We start from the raw sequence: 21,949 nt of genomic DNA on the forward strand, positions 1-21,949 counted from the left end.
GTTCTTCCACCTCGTTAACCCTCGTCGTTAGGACTTCTAGTTTGGATTGCATCTCATTCAATTGATTTTTAATTTCTGCCTGATTAGCTCTAAATTCTGCAGTCATGAAGTCTCTTGAGTCCTTTATACTTTTTTCTAGAGCCACCAGTAGCTGTATAATAGTGCTTCTGAATTGGCTTTCTGACATTGAATTGTAATCCAGATTTTGTAACTCTGTGGGAGAGAGGACTGTTTCTGATTCTTTCTTTTGAGGTGAGGTTTTCCTTCTAGTCATTTTGCTCAGTGCAGAGTGGCCAAAAGCAAGTTGTATTGGGGAAAAGAGAAAAAGAGAGGAGAGAAAGAAGGAAAGAAAAGAGAAAGAGAAAAAAAAAGGGGAAGAAAAAGAAAAAAAAAAAAAAAACGAAAAAAAAAAAAAAAAGAAAAGAAAAAGAGAAAGAAAAAGAAAGGAGAAAAAAAAGGGGGTGGGGGAAGGAAACAAATCAAAAAGCAAAACAAAACAGAAACAAAAACAAAAACAAAAACAAACAAACAAAAAAAAGAACCACGGGGCAGTATCTTCTGATTCTGTGTACTTTAAGTCCCTTGGCTTCTCCTGGAAGTTGTCCGTCTAGCTGGTGTTCTGGGGGAGGGGCCTGTTGTGCTGATTTTCAGGTGTTAGCAGTTGGGGGAGCTGCTGTGCCCCTGCCTGGTGCAGGGCTCAGTGGGGGTTGTTTACCCCGTGAGGCCGCAGGAGGAACAGCCCCAGTGGCGGGGCAGCTCTGGAAACCTGGATTCAGCTCCGGCAGGAACTCCGTCTGCAGGGCCTGGAGGCTCCGGGCGGGGCCGCTGATGTGCTCAGCTGGGGCAGGAGCGTCCTCGCTGTCCTGGGCCCTCCCGGCCTCTGCCTGTCCCGGGGGAGGCGGGATCCTGGGCTGTGTCCCGGCGCCCTGTGCTCCGGAGCCTGCGCTGGTGGATTCGCGCTCCCGGGCCGCGCAACCCCCTCCGCGGAGCCGCCGCCCGAGCCCCTCCGAGCTGCTCCCGGGGCCGCGCAGCCCCCTCCGCGGAGCCGCCGCCCGAGCCCCTTCAGCTGCTCCGGGTCCTGCCGGGTCCCGCCGTGCGCGCTGCAGCCCTTAGGGAGCTCGGCGCACTCTCCTGGGCGCGCAGTTGCTGTTACTGTCCCCGGGAGCCCGAGGGCATCCCCGCCCTCCTGGGTCCTGCTCCAACTCCCCGCGAGCCCCTTTCCGCCCGGGAAGGTCGGTGCAGCTCCTGCGTCTCCGGGACGGGGCTCTCCTGTCCTGGGGACACTCGCCCCGGCCTCAGCCCTGGCTCCTCGCGGGGCCCCTCCCCCTTGGAGGCCTTTGTTTCTTTATTTCTTTTTCCCCGTCTTCCTACCTTGATAGAAGCGCGAACTCTTCTCACTGCAGCATTCCAGCTGGTCTCTCTTTAAATCTCAGGCCGAATTCATAGATTTTCAGGATAATTTGAAGGTTTTCTAGGTAGTTTGGTGGAGACAGGTGATTTGGAGACCCTGCTCTTCCGCCATCTTGCTCCTCCCCCCCCGAGACAATGATTTTTTAAAAATCATTCTCAACAGACATTCTTGCCTAGATAGGCCAGGAAATAAAGACAAGAAACATTCCTTGAGCATGTACAGATGCTTTGATGTACATTTTTAAAAATACTGTAAACTATTTTCAGATACAGTTATTACCCTCATGTTCAAAGTCATGAAAAAAGAAACTGGGTTCAGAAAGGTTCAATTACTTGACCCAAATCGCACTTCAAGAGAGGAGAGAGCTGGGATTTCATTTCTACAGCCCACATTCAAAAAACAGCAATGACTGATCTTGCCAAGTACCAGAGCCACAACTAGCATATGTGTGAACCCAAAACATATATTACAAGAGTTCTAGATGCCCTTTTTAGTGACAACCACGTGTAACATGCAATGAATCCCCCTTACAATATGAGATTGCAATACATCCTTCCAGTGACTATTTTTTCCTGAAAACTGTTTTTTATTTTGAAATCTAAAAACTGTTCCCTAAATATTTTACATTTATATCACTTATTTGTCACTTACCAGATCTCCTGTGAAACACTGTGAGGAAGATCTAAAAGATAACACACCAGACTATAATACCATATTCCAGGATTATTTGTTTATTTCTTTGCCATTTGGGTTTATATATCTGAAATACAACTTTATCAAGTTAGAACAGTTGTCCCCCTTACTTAAAGTATATTTACTATTCTCTAAATGTCTTGTGTCACATGGGGTTGTAGCCAGCATAGCTGGGGGATAAGAAGTGCACCAATGGAAGTCATTTGCAGTTCATTCATTGCCAGATCTAGAGGTTGGCCTTGGTCATTTCTCACCAGAGGGTATTCTGATTTGCTGTGAATAATATGATGTTTGTCAGCCAACAATCAGAAAGGCAATAATAGGGAAACCAGGGCCAAACACCTAGAGAGTCCCACATGTCCCAGTTGCTCTCTGAACAGAGGGGTAGGTAGAGGCAGAGTGTGTGTAGCAAAGACACAGATGGAGAAACCCAGCCATTGCCAAAACCAGAATCATAAATCTGCTACCGTGTACAAAATAGCATTCAACGTGGGCAGGAGGCCTGTCAGGAAAGAGAAGAGACCCCCTTCTCTTAACAGGCAGCATTCTCTCTTTCTCTCTCCAAATATAATCAGGCCCTATATGAGACTATAGGACCCAGTAGATGGACAAATAACACCCTATGTATGGTCAGTAAAACACAGAAAAATGAACATCCATGAAGCCCACTCCCTGGGGTCTGAGAGCTGGATTGTTTCTTCAGCAACATTTATGTCCACCACAGTCTTAACTGAAAACCAGGAATATTTTCCTACCTTTCAGTTATAAAATGACCCCTTTCCTCCCTCCCTCCCTCCCTCCCTCCCTCCCTCCCTCCCTCCCTCCCTCCCTCCCTCCCTCCCTCCCTTCCTTCCTTCCTTCCTTCCTTCCTTCCTTATGGAGATATTTATTATCACTTAATATATTCTCAGCGTTATGTCAGTAGCCAGATATATAAGTTAGTCTATATCCTTGCTCTGTTTTTTTCTTTTATGCTTCATACCTTAATTGGAATTTGAATATTGTTCACCAATAGTAACAATTCTTGTACCACATATTACCTTTGACACGAGAGTCTTAGAATTGACTTTTGGGCATTTTATTTGAGTTCCATACCCTTTTGCAAGACAAATTCTGTTTGGTTTGGTATGACATGGAGTGATTTTGTTGAGATTTTTATGTGGGTATATGTATGTGCACATGTGTATTTTTAACAAGAATGGGCTGTATATAGATTTTCTCACACATTTTCTTGCTTTTTTTTTGTCCTCATGTGTGAGTAGTGGAAAGCTTCACTAAATTGAGAATCTCTAGAACATGCACATCTCTTTCCTATTGAGTAAGAATGTTTTGGGCTTCTGGAATGGCTAAGGCAAGCAATGCTTATTTCTTTTCATATATATCCTTACGTGTTTATCACCTTCCATCCCATTTCCCTGATTTACTTTGTAATCATATGTCATTTCATGACATTATATGGTGTATTTATTAGTTTCCTGTGTCCTCCCTACACACACATACACACTAGACATCTGGTTATGGCTATGCCTCCAGTGCTAAAACAATTCCTGGCAGAGTGGGTGCTCCCTCTCCAAAACTGTTGAATGCAAAATGAATATATGAGTGAATTTAGTTCAGAAGAGATAATTCACTTTGTATTACTTAGTCCTTGGTTTTTATTTAATCTTAAGCAATACACCAAGAATGGTGTGCTTTCTGGTCCATATTGTCAATTTCCTGCATTGTTCATCTTCAGAGAAATTAAGGTCAGAGGATTCTATCTATAAGAAGATCCTCTAAAAATTCAATCTTTTATTCATTCAACAAATATTGGTTGAGCCTACTATATATCAGTCCCTGTCCTAAACACCATACAAAGAATGGCAAAAGTCTTTCCCATAAGGATATCATAGTCAGATGAAGAGGGACACACAAACACTAATTGCAATTAATTGAGTAGATGTCAAGATAGAGATCTGTATAATGTGTTGTGGGAGCAATGAGCAGACAGGTTCCCTCTTTTCCTGAGGGGATCTGGTAAAGGCTTTGGGAAGAATGGTGACATTTTCATTGAATCTGGAAGGATAAATGATGGAAATCGTTTTTTGTTCTTTATCATTTACCTCATTAAACCCGTATTCCAAAAGCCCTTCATTAATCTGATATGCTTAATTCATTCAGCATCAAATTACTACTTTGTACCTTACATTTGGCTAAGCCCTGGGGGGAGTATAACCAAGAATAAGACAGACAAGTCATCCCATAACGAAGATCAACAATAATAATATGTAACCATTTCTGATAAGAAATAGAAGAGAGAAACACAAGGTAAGAAATCCGTGTATAACGAGAATATCTGAGCTGGTCTGTGGAATGAGAGAAAGCTCCCTTAAGGAAATACTATTTCACGTATCCAAGCATGCATGAATTTATCCCCATCTGTTCACTAAGATAAAGAAGAGCAGGGCAGTTCCATCATGTACACTAAGGACAAACAGAACCCCTTGGCACCTTATTTTAGGAGAGAGAGGTGTTACTAGAAAAGAAGGAGAGCTGAGTTCGCAAAGCTATTCAAATTATTTGTCCATGGTAGAGCATCGACTCATTGTTAATTCCAAGGGACATAAGGCACAACATATTTCTAATTCTGAACAACCATACTTAGCACCTGCCCATGTGATGCATGCTATTGTGTGCCTGTCTGACCCTAGTTCTGTCTCCTCTTGCCAATCTCCTGCCCCATTCTGACTTGCCTCTAGTTCTGTTTCCACAACACCATTCTGTCTTGTACTTTAATAGCATCTGAGATTCTCAGTATTTAAAGCATATTACACTTAACTTGTTTTGTTTTCTGTGTTCTCAATATTAAACACAAATTCAACAAATATCTTTATCAAGTCAGTACTAAGTAAAATTGTAAGTGGTTGAGATGAAGGCTCTGGAACCAGGTCTTCTTAGCTTCAGAGCTGGGGTTTGTGACTTACCAACTCTGACGTTGGACAAATTATTTCATCCCTCTGTGCCTCAGATGTTATATTTGTACAATCAGGAGAACGTGCACACAGAAAAATTTGTAATGGCCACATTCTAGTGCTGCCCCGATACTGAACTTTCTTTCTTCACCAATGAAACAAGGGTAATTATACCTACACTAGGAACCTTCTGAGAAAGAAAAATACTATGATGAAGTGCCTGACACCTAGTTATCAATGAATGATGGTAATTCGTAACTTTATTCTTCATTGGTGGTGCTCAGATTTCACCCGACAACTTACCTGCCTCCCGTTCCTGATTTTAAATAGGAATACACTGTGCTGAGTGCTAGAAGCATAATCAAGAAACATAACAGGTAGTCAGTTCCTGTCCTCAGGGAGCTTACAGTCTACACAAAGGCATTATGATTTATATTGTAAATATATATGTATTAGTTCAAGATAACAAGAGAGAGAAGTGACAATTATAAAGAAGGGACAGTCAGCCAGTTCACAGTATGAGAAATATAACTCAGGCCAACATGTTCAAATAAAGATTTTTCAGGTAAATAACATATTGCCACATAATGAAATAAATTGTGATGTGTGTTTATAATGCCTTATTGGGCACATGACTGTCCCAGTCATTTCTCGTCATTGCAGCTCACACATTCAGTTAAAAAAAAATTCAGTCCAGCATGAGTGAGCCTTCTCATAGATTCTATTACAATTTAGTATTTCAACCTATGTTTTTATATGAATTTAGAATTTAAGAGTATAAACCTCACTGAAATGATCACTTATTGCCATCTCTAATTCTTTTGGAGAATTAAATGCAAACTACTTTAACTCTCTATCTCTGCAGTATTACATCTTTTAAAAGGATTTGGAACCTCAAAAGTTTGGGTTTTGCTTTCAGTTTTTTAAAGCCACTGATCTCTTTTACCAGACAGCTCTTTCCAACTTGACATTTCTTAAACATTCCTTCTCCAGATTTTTATTGGAGAGATATCCATGTATTTTATAAAGTCAACCAGAGAATCTCTGATTGCCCAGGAGAAAACCATTCTGACCGGAGAATGCTGTTATCTGAACCCCTTACTCCGAAGGATCATAAGATTCATAGGTGAGTACAAAAGCATGCTGAACCAAGCCCTCACTTATAGGTACAATCTACTAAACTTAATACAGATGAACATGCTTGATGAAATAAACTAAGCTATGGAGGCATCAACTTTAATAGCAAGAGTTTTGGGACACCTGGGTGGCTCAGTGGTTGAGTATCTGTCTTTGGCTCAGGGCATAATCCTGGAGTCCTGAGATCGAGTCCCACATCAGGCTTTCTGCATGAAGCCTGCTTCTCCGTCTGCCTATGTCTCTGCCTCTCTCTCTGTGTCTCTCATGAATAAATAAATAAAATCTTTAAAAAATAAATAAATAAAAGCAAGAGTTTCTTTAGGGATTTTCTGGGAAGTGCAGAAATTGAGGCTGATCATAGTGCCAAGTCCAATTTCTCATCCTTGAAGTGAAGCAGTACTTATTAAATTTTCTTACAAATTATTTCAACTTGGATTTTCTCCCTACACAATATTTATCTGAGACTCCCTTTGGACATATATTTTAATACTGACCAGATATTGTCATATACCCTTTAACTGAGTCAGGCGAGGGTGTGGGGACACAGCAAGGGATACCAATAGAATGAATTTAGAAACAATCAAATTTCCTGACAGAGATTTCCCATCCAGTATAATTTTGTTATACAGGAAACTCTACACAAAGTATGGGAAATCTAATCCATCAGATTCTGGAAAACAATGCCTTCCAAGGTTGGAGAACAAATGGTTTTATTAGTGTTCATGATAAAGAATTAATTAATTAACGCATGTGCTATGTCTCTCCTTCTAGGATTTAAAAAAAAAATCTGAGGTGATATGGATAATAATTGTAGAATGGGAATGAATATGTATATGGGAATAGGTAGGAAGTAGATTTTACAGAGTTCCTACACAGTAAATACTCAATAAATAACTGTTACAGTGTTCAAATGAGATCTTAGAAATACCTACTGACCAGATCTTCATGGGAGCCAGGATAAAACCCCCAAAGTGTGAACATGGCTGCTATTAAAATAAGCTATGCTACCATTTAAAACCCACAAAATTGACGGCTAAGAAAGTGAAGGCCATGCTCGCGGGGCCCAAAAAAAAAAAAAAAAAAAAAAAGGAAAGAAAGAAAGTGAAGGCCAGAATACAACATCCTCTCAGCTCTTGGTTATCCTTAATCCTGGGGTTTTTTTCCTATTATAGAAAAGGGTTGGGGACACCTGGGTGGCTCAGCAGTTAAGCATCTGCCTTCAGCTCAGGGTGTGATCCTGGAATCCCAGGATCGAGTCCCACATCAGGCTCCCTGCATGGAGCCTGCTTCTCCCTCTGCCTATGTCTCTGTCTCTGTCTCTGTCTCTCTCTCTCTCTGTGTGTCTCTCATGAATGAATAAATAAAATCTTAAAAAAAAAAAAAAGAAAAGGGTTGGATTTCCTCAAGTCATAAGCAAATGACCACATTGAATTTGAATATGCAGGAACTTCTGTGATTGGAGTGGGAATGAGGGATGTAGAAGAGTGGGAAGCCTAAGAAAATCTAATTTAAAAGAAGCAACTCTTAACATTAAAATAGTCTTCAAGGGCTCCTGGTGGCTCAGGTTATGTATGATTCAGAAGTCCTGGGATCAAGCCCTGAATAAAGTTCCCTGTTCTGTGAGGAGACTGTTTCTCCCTCTTCCTCTGCCACTCCTCCTTGCTCATGCGAACTCTCTCTCTCTGTTCTGTCTCTGTCTCTCTCTCAAATAAATAAATAAATAAATAAATAAATAAATAAATTCACTTAAAAAAAAAGTCTTCAGCATCTCCTGATGATATTTGCAGAATGACTTGTGGAAGTCTGCAATCACTGGATAATCCCTGGTCAAGATGATGTCACCACTGTCTGAGTTCACTCATTCCAAACAGTGGTGCCTTCAAAGATATCCAGTGTTTGGCCACTTCCCACTAGACTGGCTAGGTAACAAATTATCAGGAGAAAACAAAAGGAGAGAAGAGAATCTTTACAGGATGGTAGACTAGACACTTTATAAACATTGTTTTCACTTAATCCACCCAACACCCTGTAAGGTAATTTATAATCCTAATTGTACAGATGAAGAATTTGATATAAAATTGGATAAAGTTGGGGATCCCTGGGTGGCTCAGCAGTTTAACACCTGCCTTTGGCCCAGGGTGTGATCCTGGAGTTCCGGGTTCGAATCCCGTGTCAGGTTCCCTGCATGGAACCTGCTTCTCTCTCTGCCTGCTTCTCCCTCTGCCTCTCTCTCTCTCTCTCTCTGTCATGAATAAATAAATAAAATATTTTTAAAAATTAAAATGGGACAAAGTTACTTTTCCCAAGGAAAGAAGTGGGAGTGGGGGATCCCTGGGTGGCGCAGTGGTTTGGCGCCTGCCTTTGGCCCAGGGCGCGATCCTGGAGACCCGGGATCGAGTCCCACGTCGGGCTCCCGGTGCATGGAGCCTGCTTCTCCCTCTGCCTGTGTCTCTGCCTCTCTCTCTCTCTCTCTGTGACTATCATGAATAAATAAATAAAATCTTTAAAAAAAAAAAAAAAGAAGTGGGAGTGGGAGAGTGTATATGTCTACAGACATTTATATAATTTGATTCAAAGAAGATTTTATGATCACTAATCAGATAATTAGAGCAAGTTATTCAAAGCAGAAGGTTATTTGATTACAATCCATTGGAGATATCTTTAAAGGTCACTGTTGCTTTTCCTTGGCAAAGATAAGGATCAGGGCAGAGTCTAAAGCGTAGAAATTGTACCTGGTGTCTATCATTTATATAGACCTGACTCTGTGCATGGTCAGGACAAGACTTTGCTGGTGGACATCCCCACCCTCCAGGAACAAAACCTGCAGATTGCTGGTGCTACCTGAAATTCGAATTGGAGTCAGTGCATTGAGCTGAGGTGTGGTTTCAGGAGGATGACTAAAGTAGAAATGTTTCACCCTGGAGGAACATCAAACTCCCATTTTTATAACCAATAACACATTAGTCCTTTGGAGTCTATCATAAGCTAACAGAGATGCTGCTCACAGGGAAGGGATGCTTGTGTGGGGAGACAGCCAGCAGGTAACATGCAAATCTTGGAGAATTAGAGGAACAGCATCAAGAGAGAGAAAAGAGATTTCTAGGTAGGGAAGCATTTGCTTCATGCCTTCCCTCGTTTGTTTTATGGCACCGGGTCTGCCCAGTTGCTTAAAACATAGTGCTAGAGGTCACCTTAAGCTATCTGAGAACTTGTTAGAAATGTACATTCTTAGGCCTCGTCCCATGCCTACCAAATCAGAAAATCCGGGAATGGAGCCTGAGGATCTATATTTCATGCCAGGTGTTGCATTTAGGCAGTTCTGATGCACTCTGAAGTTTGGGAGCCCAGGTATAGGCCACTGAAATTTTTTGCCCTGTAAGTGGTTTCCCTACATCTCGTCTTGCAACGTGGCTCCATGTACCCCAGACCCAAAAAAATGTCATCCACTGTCCATTTTACAGTTCTTTCTGGAACAAAACTATGATCAAGTCATTTCCCTGCTTAAATTGTTTCAAAGCATTCCTAGTGTTTTGAACAATGCAGTGCTTAACCCTGGTTCCTGCTCATGTGCTATTCCTTCTGCCTGGGGCACCCCATTGCCATCCTCTCACCCTTAAAGCTGACAATCCTACTCATCCTCCAGAACACTGCTTACACGTTACCTTTTTTACCACCCCAGACAGCTAGCTACCTCCTCTCCCAGGCCCCCACTGAGTGTGTTTATAGGCACCTACCATATCCATGTAGTTATCTAAATCTGTTATTCCCTTTACTTTGTGATTCTTTAGGGAACAAAGACTGTATCTTTTCACTATTTATCAACAGCATATTGCAAAATGTCTGGCACATAGTAGGTTTTCAACATTTTTTTTGATAAGTAAAGAACAAAGATTGACTTTGTTAAATCACAGATTTGCCTAAAATTGCTTCCATAAATGCTGGTTCTTAAATTATTCATTTTCCTCCTGTTTAATTAACTTTATTACCACTCTTCAGCTTAGTTCTAGGAAATTAAAGTACATATGTTAGGCAATTTCTAAGAGAAAGTCAGAGAATTCTGCCCTAGCTTCATATAGGAGAGTTGGAGGTGGGGGGAGGGGTCCATGTATCTTAAGAAGGGCAACTTACTTTGAGTATCTGGATTAATGTGGTTTTTTAAGAGGAACAAGCATACTACTTAAAGATCCTTTAAATGGGGAGGTTTCCTTTGAAAATATGAAGTAGAGCAAGGCAGTAATCAAATGTATTAGATATGTTATTCTAAAGAGCTTAACAGTCCTTTTGTCTAAACTAGTAGCCACCAAAAATAATCAGAAAATGACAGCTGTTTTAGCTATTTTAATTAAGTTGAAATTGCATGACTTTCTCTTGCAGTTTATGTAATTATTCTAGAATCCATTACAAATAGTATTTCCTGACAAATATGATCAGCTTCTCATTACAAAATGACCAGTGAATTAGCAAAATATTTTTAAGTAAAGTAACGCTTTTTGCTGTCAAGTGTGAGGAAAAACTTGAGATTCGAACACATTTCTGGAAGAACTATATCCATATACTCTTTCTGCATAGCAGTTTGATGATGTATTTCAGTAGCTTAAAAATAGCTATCCTTTAGGGTGCCTGGGTGACTCAGTGGTTGAGCATCTGCCTTTGGCTGATGTTATGATTCTGGGGTTCTGTGATCGAGTCCCACATTGGGCAGGGAGCCTGCTTCTCCCTCTGCCTATGTCTCTGCCTATCTCTGTGTCTCTCATGAATAAATAAAATCTTTGGGGAAAAAATAGCTATCCTTTTTAACCCAAAATGCCACTTCAAATAATTTATCCTAAGGAGATGATCATTGATGTAGATTAATTTTTTGGACTAAAATTATTTTTTATAACACACTTAGAAATATCTAATGACACAATTTTTTTCAATATAATGCTAACACTCTTAGTTGCAACCTCAGAAAATGTTATTTTTAAGAATTTTTAATGAAAGGGGAAATATTCATGGTATAATGTTATATGAAAAAGTCAAGTCATTATGAATCTATAATTATTTCAAAATAAGAAAGATACAACATCAGAGGGGTGTGTGTGTGTGTGTGTATTTATCCCAGTGAAAGAAAAGATTGAAGGTATACACTCACAGTTAACTTTTGTCACTTCTGAATTGTAGGAGAACGGTTGAATAATTTTTATCATTTGATTTCTATTCTATAATTTCCAATTTTTATCATGAGTATGTATAATTTTAAAATCAGAAGAAGAACTAACCATTTTTTTAAAGGAGCAAGGGGGAGGAAAAATAGGGGCAAAATACAGGCTATCCAGAAGATAGCCAAGTCCTTTCACGTGGTCTTCAGTGTACAAAGCAGAGCTGAGAGGGGTACATTGGCTCTCAGACTTCTCTAGTCTGGGTGGCATGGACTTGAACAGTATCCCCTCATCCCACCCCACAGATCCAAATTAAATTTTCAGTGAGAAAACAGCAAGAATCGTGAAGTCAGAGGGAAAACATTCAAATGAAGCCATCTCCTCCTGTAGACAAATACTAACTGCATGAATCTTGACAGAGAGGATGGGATTGCTCTGATTGACAGATCCAACAATAAATTGGTTTTTCCAAAGTGGTCAATATAAGAAAGATGCCCGGCCTCCCAGATGTAGGTTCCACCCATTTCTAAACTGTGATTTAATTTCTTAAGTTGTGTTTACATGATGTGGGAAGGGAGGAAAAGAATTGACTGGACTAACAAATTTCACCAACATTTTATAAAAACAAATGCAGTCAAATTAGAACACATATTTGGACTTCTCCCTCTCCTAATCATTTTCCTCTCCATTCCTTTCCCTTCTTATACCATCTATTTTGGTGTTACACTAAATTGAACAACAACACCCAGATTTAATTAAGTTCTCAAGAGATAAATCCCTACATTCTTTTTTCAGCAGTAAAGACCAAATAAGGAAGTTACATTTTCCAAAAAATTCATGAAGATAAGTTTAGTTAAATCCTTTATATTTACTAATACATTGAGTAGACATATCCTTGTAAATATCAATTATTAAATAGTAACTTTTTGACTTAATACTGAATAGTAATGAATAAAAAATTAGAATTTGATGAGGGCTTTGGGGTTGTTTGTCATATGGAAAGAAAACTAAATTAACTTTCCCTTCCTGAATAACTAATTTCTTTTGGGTTAAAGGAAAGAAAAAAGAAAAAAAAACCTCATCCAAATATGTCAAGATTAGACTGTCTATTAGCAACTAAAATAGCCTGTCACCCAGAAGCTATTTATTATGGGCTTCCCATTTGGGATCACATAGTTGCTCCATTATTACTTCTAATAAAAATTTAATTAAATACCAAGCAAGTCTTATGCCATTTAGGTCGGGTCTGAGGATTAGGTAGCACTGGACAGAATAGAAAGTACCATGGTAAACAGTTAATTCATGTAACACTAATTAATTGCCATAAATTAAGTATGATCTAAATGGAGCATGAATATTTTAAATGCAGCTTCAAAGGTCACAGTGTTTTATGGTCATAAGAATTGATACCCTGAGACAAGCTTAATGTCAGCCTTTTTGAGAACTAGAAAATCCTTCTCAATTTTGAAAGTCACTTAAATGTACTTTATCTAAAAAGAGACTTAATTGGATTCAGTAAGTCCATTTCTATGTACATTCAGTGTTTATAATTAAATTATAAACTGGAGGACTGATCACATTCATGCAACCTTCAACAAAAAATTTATTGGGCATCTACCATATGGTAAGCACTGATTAAGTTGTTGAGGACATATTAGTGAACCAAATAGAGATTTATTTGCCCTTACTGAGTTTATATTCCAGTAGGGGAAGCCGAGCATTAAACAAAATAAATACGTAAATTATAGTGTTCATTAGAAGATAAGTGCTATGAGGATAAATAATGTAGAAAAAGGAAATGGGGAGCTTGTAGGGGCAGACATGCAATTTTAAGTGGGGAGGGAGAGGCTATCATATCAAGAGAATTATCTAGAGTTGGCAGTGACTTCATAGCAGGACAGCGACCATCCTAGGAAACGGGGTACCCATTGTGCCAACTGAGGAAGTTAAGGTTCCATTTTTTTTTTTTTTTTTTAAAGAAGCTTGCAGTACCCAGGCACTCACCTTTAGTCCTGAGTCAAGAGGCTACCTTGACAGAAAATGCCAAAAACAAGGCAGGGCATGGGCCTATAAGCAGATGGAGATATTTCTGGAACTCGCCAATAGAAACCAGAGTTGAAGCTCCAGGATATAGATCAGGAGGAGAAAGCCAGGATGGCTCTTAAGGGAAAAATGGAACCTAAGTTTCTGAGCTCCATGAGCAACCAAGCCACCAGACTCTGAGACTGACATGGTTTGGTACTTCCTTCTAGGGAACAAAGATGCAGGGAAAAGAGGGAGGGATGTTGGGGCTGGGAGCCCTGAATAAGTAAAAGGCACCACCAGAACTCTGCTCAGGTCTCCAGAAGTTGTAATGAGGCTGCCTGTGGTTGCTATGCTCAGTGCACAGAACAAATCTGCTCTCCTTTGAGTGTCATCCTCCATGAATGAGAACATTCCAGACCAGAGCAAAACTCCTGGTCCAGAACTCTATAGGTTACTCTCATTATCAAGAGGAAAGTTAATAGTCATTTGAGACTAGTGATCCTTCCTTGAGGGCCTTCTCAGCACCTGTGTTTAAAGGCTGACTTTAAAAAAAAATCAACAAATAAAGACTGACTTTAATAAAAGGAACAAATAGAATGCCACTTTCTCAACACTTTGCTGAAGAGCCAATGCAAATTCATGACACTTCAGGGAACTTTGCTGTAAAGCAGAGTTTCTCAACAGCATTACTGACATGTTGGGCCAAATCATTCTTTTCTGCATAGGGGTAGGGGACTGTTCTGTATATTGTAGGATGTTCAGGAGCATCCCTGGTCTCTGTCCCTCGTCAGGCTCCCCGCATGGAGCCTCTTCTACCTCTGCCTGTGTCCTGCCTCTCTCTCTCTCTGTCTCTCTCTCTCTCTCTCATAAATAAATAAAATCTTAAAAAAAAAAAAGAAACTTAGGAACATGATCAAAAAGGGTGGAACTGGGATCCCTGGGTGGCACAGTGGTTTGGCGCCTGCCTTTGGCCCAGGGCGTGATCCTGGAGATCCAGGATCGAATCCCACGTTGGGCTCCTGGTGCATGGAGCCTGCTTCTCCCTCTGCCTGTGTCTCTGCCTCTCTCTCTCTGTGTGACTATCATAAATAAGTAATAAAAAAAATTTAAAAAAAAGGGTGGAACTCCAGGGCTGTTATTTGGAAGCCCTCCAGAATTTGATATGCCCATTGTTACATTCTTTGATAGGTAGGGAATCTAAAATCTTCCCTCTCCACATTTAGTTTGCATCTGGGGCATACTTCCTAGAATCATTTGCATCCACATTCTCCATTTTATTGTAAAATTCCACTGCCTTGGGGCACTTGTGTGGCTCAGTGAGGTAAGCATCTGACTCTTGTCTTGGCTCAGATTATGATCTTGGGGTTGTGAGAGTGAGCCTGGTGTCAGGTTCTGTGCTCAGCATGGAGTCCCCTTGAGATTCCCTCTCCCTCTCCTTCTGCCCCTCCCCACACACATGCACAGTCTAAATAAATAAATTAATTAATTAATTAATTAAAAAGAAAAAATTCCACTGCCTCTGGCAAACTTTTAGGATCTTTGTCTCTCTCAACCAGCATTTGGATCCACACACTGCCTAGGGCAACTGGGGAGCATATATTTAAAGGCTAGCAAACTGAGGGGGGCACTTGACGGGATGATCACTGGGTGTTATGCTATATGTTGGCACATCTAACTCCAATAAACAAATATACAAAAAAAAAAGGTAGCAAAAATAAGCAAGGAATCAGAAACTTGAGAGAAAAACACTGAGAAATTGTGTCCTCAGAAAGGAGGACTAAAGTAGACACTCCTGTTGAGATGAAACCATACAGAAAATTATGTAATTTGTGTTTTGGCAAAGTAGAAATATGTGTGTTCTTTCATTTATAAAAATATTTGGGGGGTTTTCTAGTTGATTACCCATCATCTTTATTAAGTAATTATCTGTTATGTTCACTTATTGATGAGTAGTTATAATGACAACTATAGGGTATTTTTTTTAAAACCACCAGCTCATCATAGTGTAATAGCTGCTTTATTAATACAAAGAATGAATAACACATCACAGAATCGAATATTTGATTGAAGTTGTCAGAATTATAAAGTTCTTGTTTCCTTCCTGTGTTTTAAAAATAATTGTATAGGGATCCCTGGGTGGCTCAGTGGTTTAGCACCTGCCTTTGGCCCAGGGCATGATCCTGGAGTCCCAGGATCGAGTCTCATGTCGGGCTCCCTGCATGGAGCCTGCTTCTCCCTCTGCCTGTGTCTCTGCCTCTCTCTCTCTGTCTCTGTGTCTATCATGAATAAATAAATAAAATCTTTTTAAAAAATAAAAATAATTGTATAATCAATTTATTTAAAACACCTGTACTGAGAACATTTATTTCCCTTAGTTATAAAAATAATAGTAACTAATATCTGTATCAAGCTCACAATTTATAAAATGTTCTTACAACTATTTCTGTGATTTGCATAATAACCCTGTGATATAAAGTATCTGAGGCTCAGATTCATTTATTTAAATAAAATTATTCTTAGGATTAAAGTCATACTATCAAGACAAGTAGACTGCTATCAGCATTTGGTGTTTTCATGGCATCTGTAGGAAACAGAGACCACAAGATCTTATTTTGTGAACACCTGAAATTAACTGTCCAAGGAACTGATATATTCAATTGTATGAGAAACTTCTTTTTGAAGCATAAAATAATATTTGAGATATGTAGATCAGTGTGCACTGATTGTGTTGTATTATACTAGAAAAGAAGTCAGATCCATTGCCAAAGTGGTGAAGAAAGCACCTCATTCAATGATAACATATCTCAAGTATTCTATCATATTCTTGTTGGAAAACTATTGCCTAAAATATTGAGGAACCCTTGCTCTGTTGTAACAAATACAATACATTCCATTGGGGCCATGTTCTAAATCCTTGTCTCTTCTCAATGCCTGTGTGTGTGTGTAGGTGTGTGTGTGTGTGTGACCAAGCAAATAGAACTAAAGTGCTTTTTATCATGGCCTTATGCCTACTCATATTTTAAGTAGAAAATATAAGCTTAGGGATCCCTGGGTGGTGCAGCGGTTTGGTGCCTGCCTTTGGCCCAGGGCGCGATCCTGGAGATCCGGGATCGAATCCCACGTCAGGCTCCCAGTGCATGGAGCCTGCTTCTCCCTCTGCCTGTGTCTCTGCCTCTCTCTCTCTCTCTCTGTGTGTGACTATCATAAATAAATAAAAATGTAAAAAAAAAAGAAAATATAAGCTTAGAAGATTATGATTAAGGGTATGGATTTAGGGGTACCTGGGTGGCTCAGTTGGTTAAGCATCCAACCCCTGGTTTCTGCTCAGGTAGAGATCTCAGGGTCGTGAGATAGAGCCCACCTCTGACTCCATGCTGAGCATGGAGATTGAGATTCTCTCTCTTGATTCTCATGCTTGAGATTCTCTCTCTCTTCCTCTCCCTTTACCCTTCCCCCTGCTCATGCTCTCTCTCTCTCTCAAATAAATAAATTTAATCTTTTAAAAAAATATATGGATTGGGCAGCCCGGGTGGCTCGGTGGTTTAGCACCGCCTTCGGCCCAGGGCATGATCCTGGAGACCCAGGATCGAGTCCCATGTCGGGCTCCCTGCGTGGAGCCTGCTTCTCCCTCTGCCTATATCTCTGCCTCTCTCTCTCTCTGTGTCTCTCATGAATAAATAAAATCTTTAAAAATATATATATATATATGGATTTAGAGCCATACTATTTAGTTTCTAATCCCAGCTCTTCTTGATTGAGTTAATTGCCTCTCTATGCCTCAGTTTCCTCATCTGTGAAATGTGGGCATACTAACAGTTGTCTACCTCATAGAGTTGTGGTGGGGACTGAGTGAACTACATTCTAAAGCATGTAGGCCAGTATCTGGTACATACTAAACGTAGCATATTAGCTATTGTTGCTGTTATTTTTATTATTATTATTCCCTAGTATCCATGGCACTCTTATTCAAACATCTCATTTGTGCAGCACATCCTTGCAAGGAAATGGAATGAACATGGTAACCACAGATAAGTCTCCTCATTAGGAAACTTTCAGTTTGAATAAAGCATGTGAAAAAGAAGACATTGCATCATCTTCCTTTGCCTAAAGAAATGGTTGTTTCCTGAAAGAATGGAGTTCACGGAATTGAGAACGCCAGCTAGGTGACTTTCTCCACTGAGATTTTCCACTAAGGATCTAGATATGGCAAAAGTAAAAGCAAAAAGGAACTCCGTGCAATTCTTTGTATCTTGTATTTCATTTACAATGGGGATTTGATGAAGGATGAGATTTAAAATTAAGAGTTGGTGATCGAGCCAGAATGTACGTTGAGGAAACTGAACATAAGAGTTCCTTAGGTGTTACCCTTCCACTATCAAAAATGGCACTGATGAACCCATGCCAATCTTGTACTCGTTTGTGTAGGATAGGATTTTCCTATCCTTTTCCACTAAAACAAAGGCTAAGAACTGATATGTTCCTTGTTTTTTGAACATCATAGTAGGAAAGCTATGACAAAAGATTCACAAAGCTGGTTAAATTTTGAACACAAGAAAATGTTCAAAGCATTCTCAATGTCACACAGCACAATAGTTCTTCAGTCCTCTCTTTCACTGCATTGTTTCACCAAACATAGACAAGAGAGCAGCCCTCTTTTAGAAATGTTTGATAAGAAGCTGAGAACATGTGTTGAGGGAGGAGTGGGATTTCCTCCCCTCTTCAGAGAGTACAGTTACCAACCTAACCCAGATAACTCATTTTTATGTCCTTTTCGATATCCTTTTCTTTTGAAAGTTCTATATGTTAGTTTTTCCACATGAAAATAGGTAGGGGTCATGATTTTCATGTGCCTCTGTGTTAATATTTAAACTGACAACTATTGCAAGTTCTCAGGGTCAGAAATGGGGACGTTTGTCTCAAAGATGTCTAAATATAAAACTGTACCCAAGATGATCGTGATTTCCAGATTCCTTGTATTTCACAGATTTCCTTGGTAGGACGTCTTTCCTGTGTGTATAACAGGAATCTCTGTATTCCAGTTGAAGATCGTTTTTTCATTCTTGCTGCATTGAAAATGGAGAATTCTTTAATTTTCAAATGAAGATTTACAAGTTTCCTGATCTATGAGACACTTATAAGACCCCAGTTTTCAGTTATCTTCTTTATTCTCTAAGTGCCTAGCACTATGCTGGATTTTGTGAAGTTTATAAAAAAAGAGACGTGGTCCCTACAATTTACATCCTAAATGGTTTTATGTCAATCCTATGTTTAATAGAATCGGGGATGTGAGACACCAACATGAGCTAGAAAATTTGGACAAGTTCCTATGCTGTTTTTTTTTATTTTTATTTATTTATGATAGTCAGAGAGAGAGAGAGAGAGGCAGAGACATAGGCAGAGGGAGAAGCAGGCTCCATGCACCGCGAGCCTGACGTGGGATTCTATCACAGGTCTCCAGGATCGCGCCCTGGGCCAAAGGCAGGCGCTAAACCGCTGCGCCACCCAGGGATCCCAGTTCCTATGCTTTTTTATCCTCTTCTCCTATTATTACTCTGAAGTTTCCTTAGAAGTTCATTAATTGATTCACAAATATGTACTAAATGTTTACTATGCGCCAAGTTTGATCATATGGTATCTCACATGCAATGTTAAATTAGATGTGTTCCATGCTCTTAGAGAACTTGTATATTCTATAGTTCTAATGAGAGAGATGGACATCACTAAATAATCACACAAATGTAAAATTCCTACTGGAACATAAGGTTTGAAAAAGTAAAATAGTATCATACCAATCTAAAATAGGATTATTTTTTCCAAGACCCTATGCGGTATGTGATTGTTTCCTTCTTCCTATCCACTATACATAGAATTCATCAACAGACAGAAATGTGGCTTGCTCTTGGCTTCAGAGCTACAGCTTGAGAGCAGGTTGGCATGCCCAGCACAAGTCCAGTCCTCAGTTAGCAGGCTTTCTGGTGGAGCTCTTTAGCTCCAGTGAATTGGCATCCCCTTGTACCCCACTGCTGTAAAGATGAAAAGCACACAAAACTACAGTGCCCAGCACACACTGCTCTCTAGAGCATATGGGTCTGTTCCCAGAAGAGGCCGCTGCTATGCCTCTGCCATTTCCCACCTATCTGTTGCCCAGGAGTGTGTCTCTGAATACATTTAGAAGAATGAAGAAGGAGAAGAAACAGTTTCAAGCAAATTCAAAGAGCAGAACTCATCCAGTAGAGTGACCACAGCCCTATTTTCTGAGCAATCTCAATTCTGAATCTCTGAGTCAGGGGCCAGATGGTAGGAGGGAAAGGAAATCTCTTCCTAGGTTTTCTCCCCTGATCTCTCTCTTCTAAGGAGACGCTTGAATTTTTCATGAAGTAAAAGTGTGCGTGAGAGAGAGAGAGAGAGAGAGAGAGGGAGAGAGAAAACCCACTCCATGTCACTGATAGTGGAAACCCTTTCCTGATTCTCCCTTTGGATTGGCATTAGGAGTTTCCATCTTTTTTACACAGGCATCATGTATACTTTAGTAGACAATTGAGAGATGCTTTACCAGAGGCAATCAGCAAGGTGCCATCTTAAACTGGAAATTACCCATTTATAATTTAATATAGAATAGTTGGCCTTCAGTTTAGAGGTTCCACCTAAAGTTACAGGATCTTTGTGGCAAAAGGGAATTTAGTCCTTCCCTCACCCCTCCAATCCCTTCCCACTCCATTACCAGCCTACAATCTGGGGCTAGGCTGCCCAATGAAGATCACCTATGTGCAAAACAGTAGCATCCTCCTTGGCACCAGGCAGTCTGGCTATGTACTTTGACCAGTTCTTTGTTTGGAAGGCCTAAAGGTATCCTGGTATGAGTCCTATTTTCTTTTTCTAGCATGCCAATTATCTCTAGCTTTGGGAGTTCTCCTTATGCACATTTCCTGGTTCTATCACTGCTTCTGCTATGCTCATGATTGAGTAAAGGGGTAGAACCCTGCACCGATTCCATAGCAGGGACCAGGTCCTGGAGTTTTACCTCCATGTCCTAAATTGCTAGTGATCAAAGATCCTAACTTTTCCCAAGATATTGAGATCATATGAACATAGATAAAATCCTGAGGGGGGGGGGAGGACTTTTTAATACCTTTGTCTTCCTCTTTCTTCATCCTTTGGCTTGCCTGACAGGTATCATATTTAGGCCACAAAGATGCATGTTCAGGTTTCCGTAGCTGATCTGTCATCCTGACAAGGACCACAGACATCATCATCAATCTCTTAGTCCTAATTCTAAGCCTTTCTAGGCCTCCTGTCCCCTCCATTCTAATGCCTGTCATCCTTTAGGGATGGAGGAATTTACAACCACTTACCCCAAACCTGCCAGAATTGTGAGTCTAGAGGTGGTGCTCGGGCTCAACCAATTTGACCCTCCCTCTGCCATTGCTAATATGGGTACCCTATTCCGATTCCGTGCTGGATGCGAAGCTTCTCTAAAAGGTTTTCAGGGTTCCTGAGCTCTACACTGAGAGAGATGGACATATTTCAATTAGATTTCCAAAAATCGCTCTGGAGCTTTCTATTGCCCTGCCCCTGGGTTTGACAACCAGCATGAGGTGGAGTATGGGAGTGCCTCTTCACTCCCTCAACCAGAGTTCCATCTCTTCCTCGTGTGTCATCCCCAACCACATCCTCCCCTGCTTTAAGGTTGATTTTTTAAACTCAGTGGTCTCATCCTCCAGACCATGGTTCAAAGTCTTCCCATCCAACCCTTTTTGGATTCCCATACAAAGCAACAATATTGACAAGTATCTCAGGCACATAGCTCTGGCAAACCAAAAGCACTGTAGACTATTGTGTTGGCTGTAAATCCATTCATAAATGTGATCAGCTCCGCTGAAGCAAGGAATGTTTTTGGGAGCAGATTCATAAAGATAAATAGAACCCACTACGGAAGGTTATAGGAATGAAAAAATGTATCTGTTAAAATTCCAAAACTATGACCTCACTTAAAGAATTTTTGACACCAACGTAGGTTCTATAGACATTTTAAAAACCTCTCCTTCAATCACACGTTGCAATACAGAAGACCATAAATGGTGTTCCACCCAAGCCTAAAGGACAAAAGTAGCTATTGTTAGCTTCTGAGGCTTGTAAAATACACACAAGGAGCTCAGGGTTAGGAGCAGTGGCGGGAGTGTATTACAAAGGCCCTGTGTGAGCTGACATTATCTGTGAATCGCTGCTGCAGGTTCTACAGCCGTTTGTTGGCATGGCCCGTGTCAGGCAGGTGGATTCCCCGTGCTGCCACAATGCCCTTCTGAAGATAGATCAAATGCACCAGTTTGAAGTGATTGGAAAGCAGGTGCTTGTTAAGCCATCAGGAGAAGCAGAGACAATCCTAAGGAGGCAGAGAAGAAGAAGGGAAAGAAACTTTCTGCAAAAATATCACAGAACACTAAAGGGGAGAGCTGCCCATCGCAGAATCACCATGACCACAGTGCTGACACTTCAGACACGGATCCAAGGAGCCTAGAAATCCCATCTCTGAATGAACAAGCCCGTCCTAATTGGAAGCACTTCTGACAAATAAAATGCCAGAGGAAAGTGCT

The 21,949-nt window shown here is 40.4% G+C and overlaps 1 protein-coding gene across 5 annotated transcripts in view; it reads left to right on the forward strand.

The window, feature by feature from the left end:
* Positions 1–21,949, forward strand: part of PLPPR1 (phospholipid phosphatase related 1) — a 404,846-nt gene that overhangs the window by 367,078 nt on the left and 15,819 nt on the right. For all 5 annotated transcript variants that reach the window (XM_038552949.1, XM_038552951.1, XM_038552950.1 and 2 more), the window contains one exon: positions 6,049–6,181. In XM_038552949.1, coding sequence (XP_038408877.1) covers positions 6,049–6,181 — 133 coding nt within the window. The remainder of the gene's footprint in view (positions 1–6,048; positions 6,182–21,949) is intronic.

This window comes from Canis lupus, chromosome 11, assembly GCF_011100685.1.
Source record: "Canis lupus familiaris isolate Mischka breed German Shepherd chromosome 11, alternate assembly UU_Cfam_GSD_1.0, whole genome shotgun sequence".
NCBI classification, from domain to species: domain Eukaryota; kingdom Metazoa; phylum Chordata; class Mammalia; order Carnivora; family Canidae; genus Canis; species Canis lupus.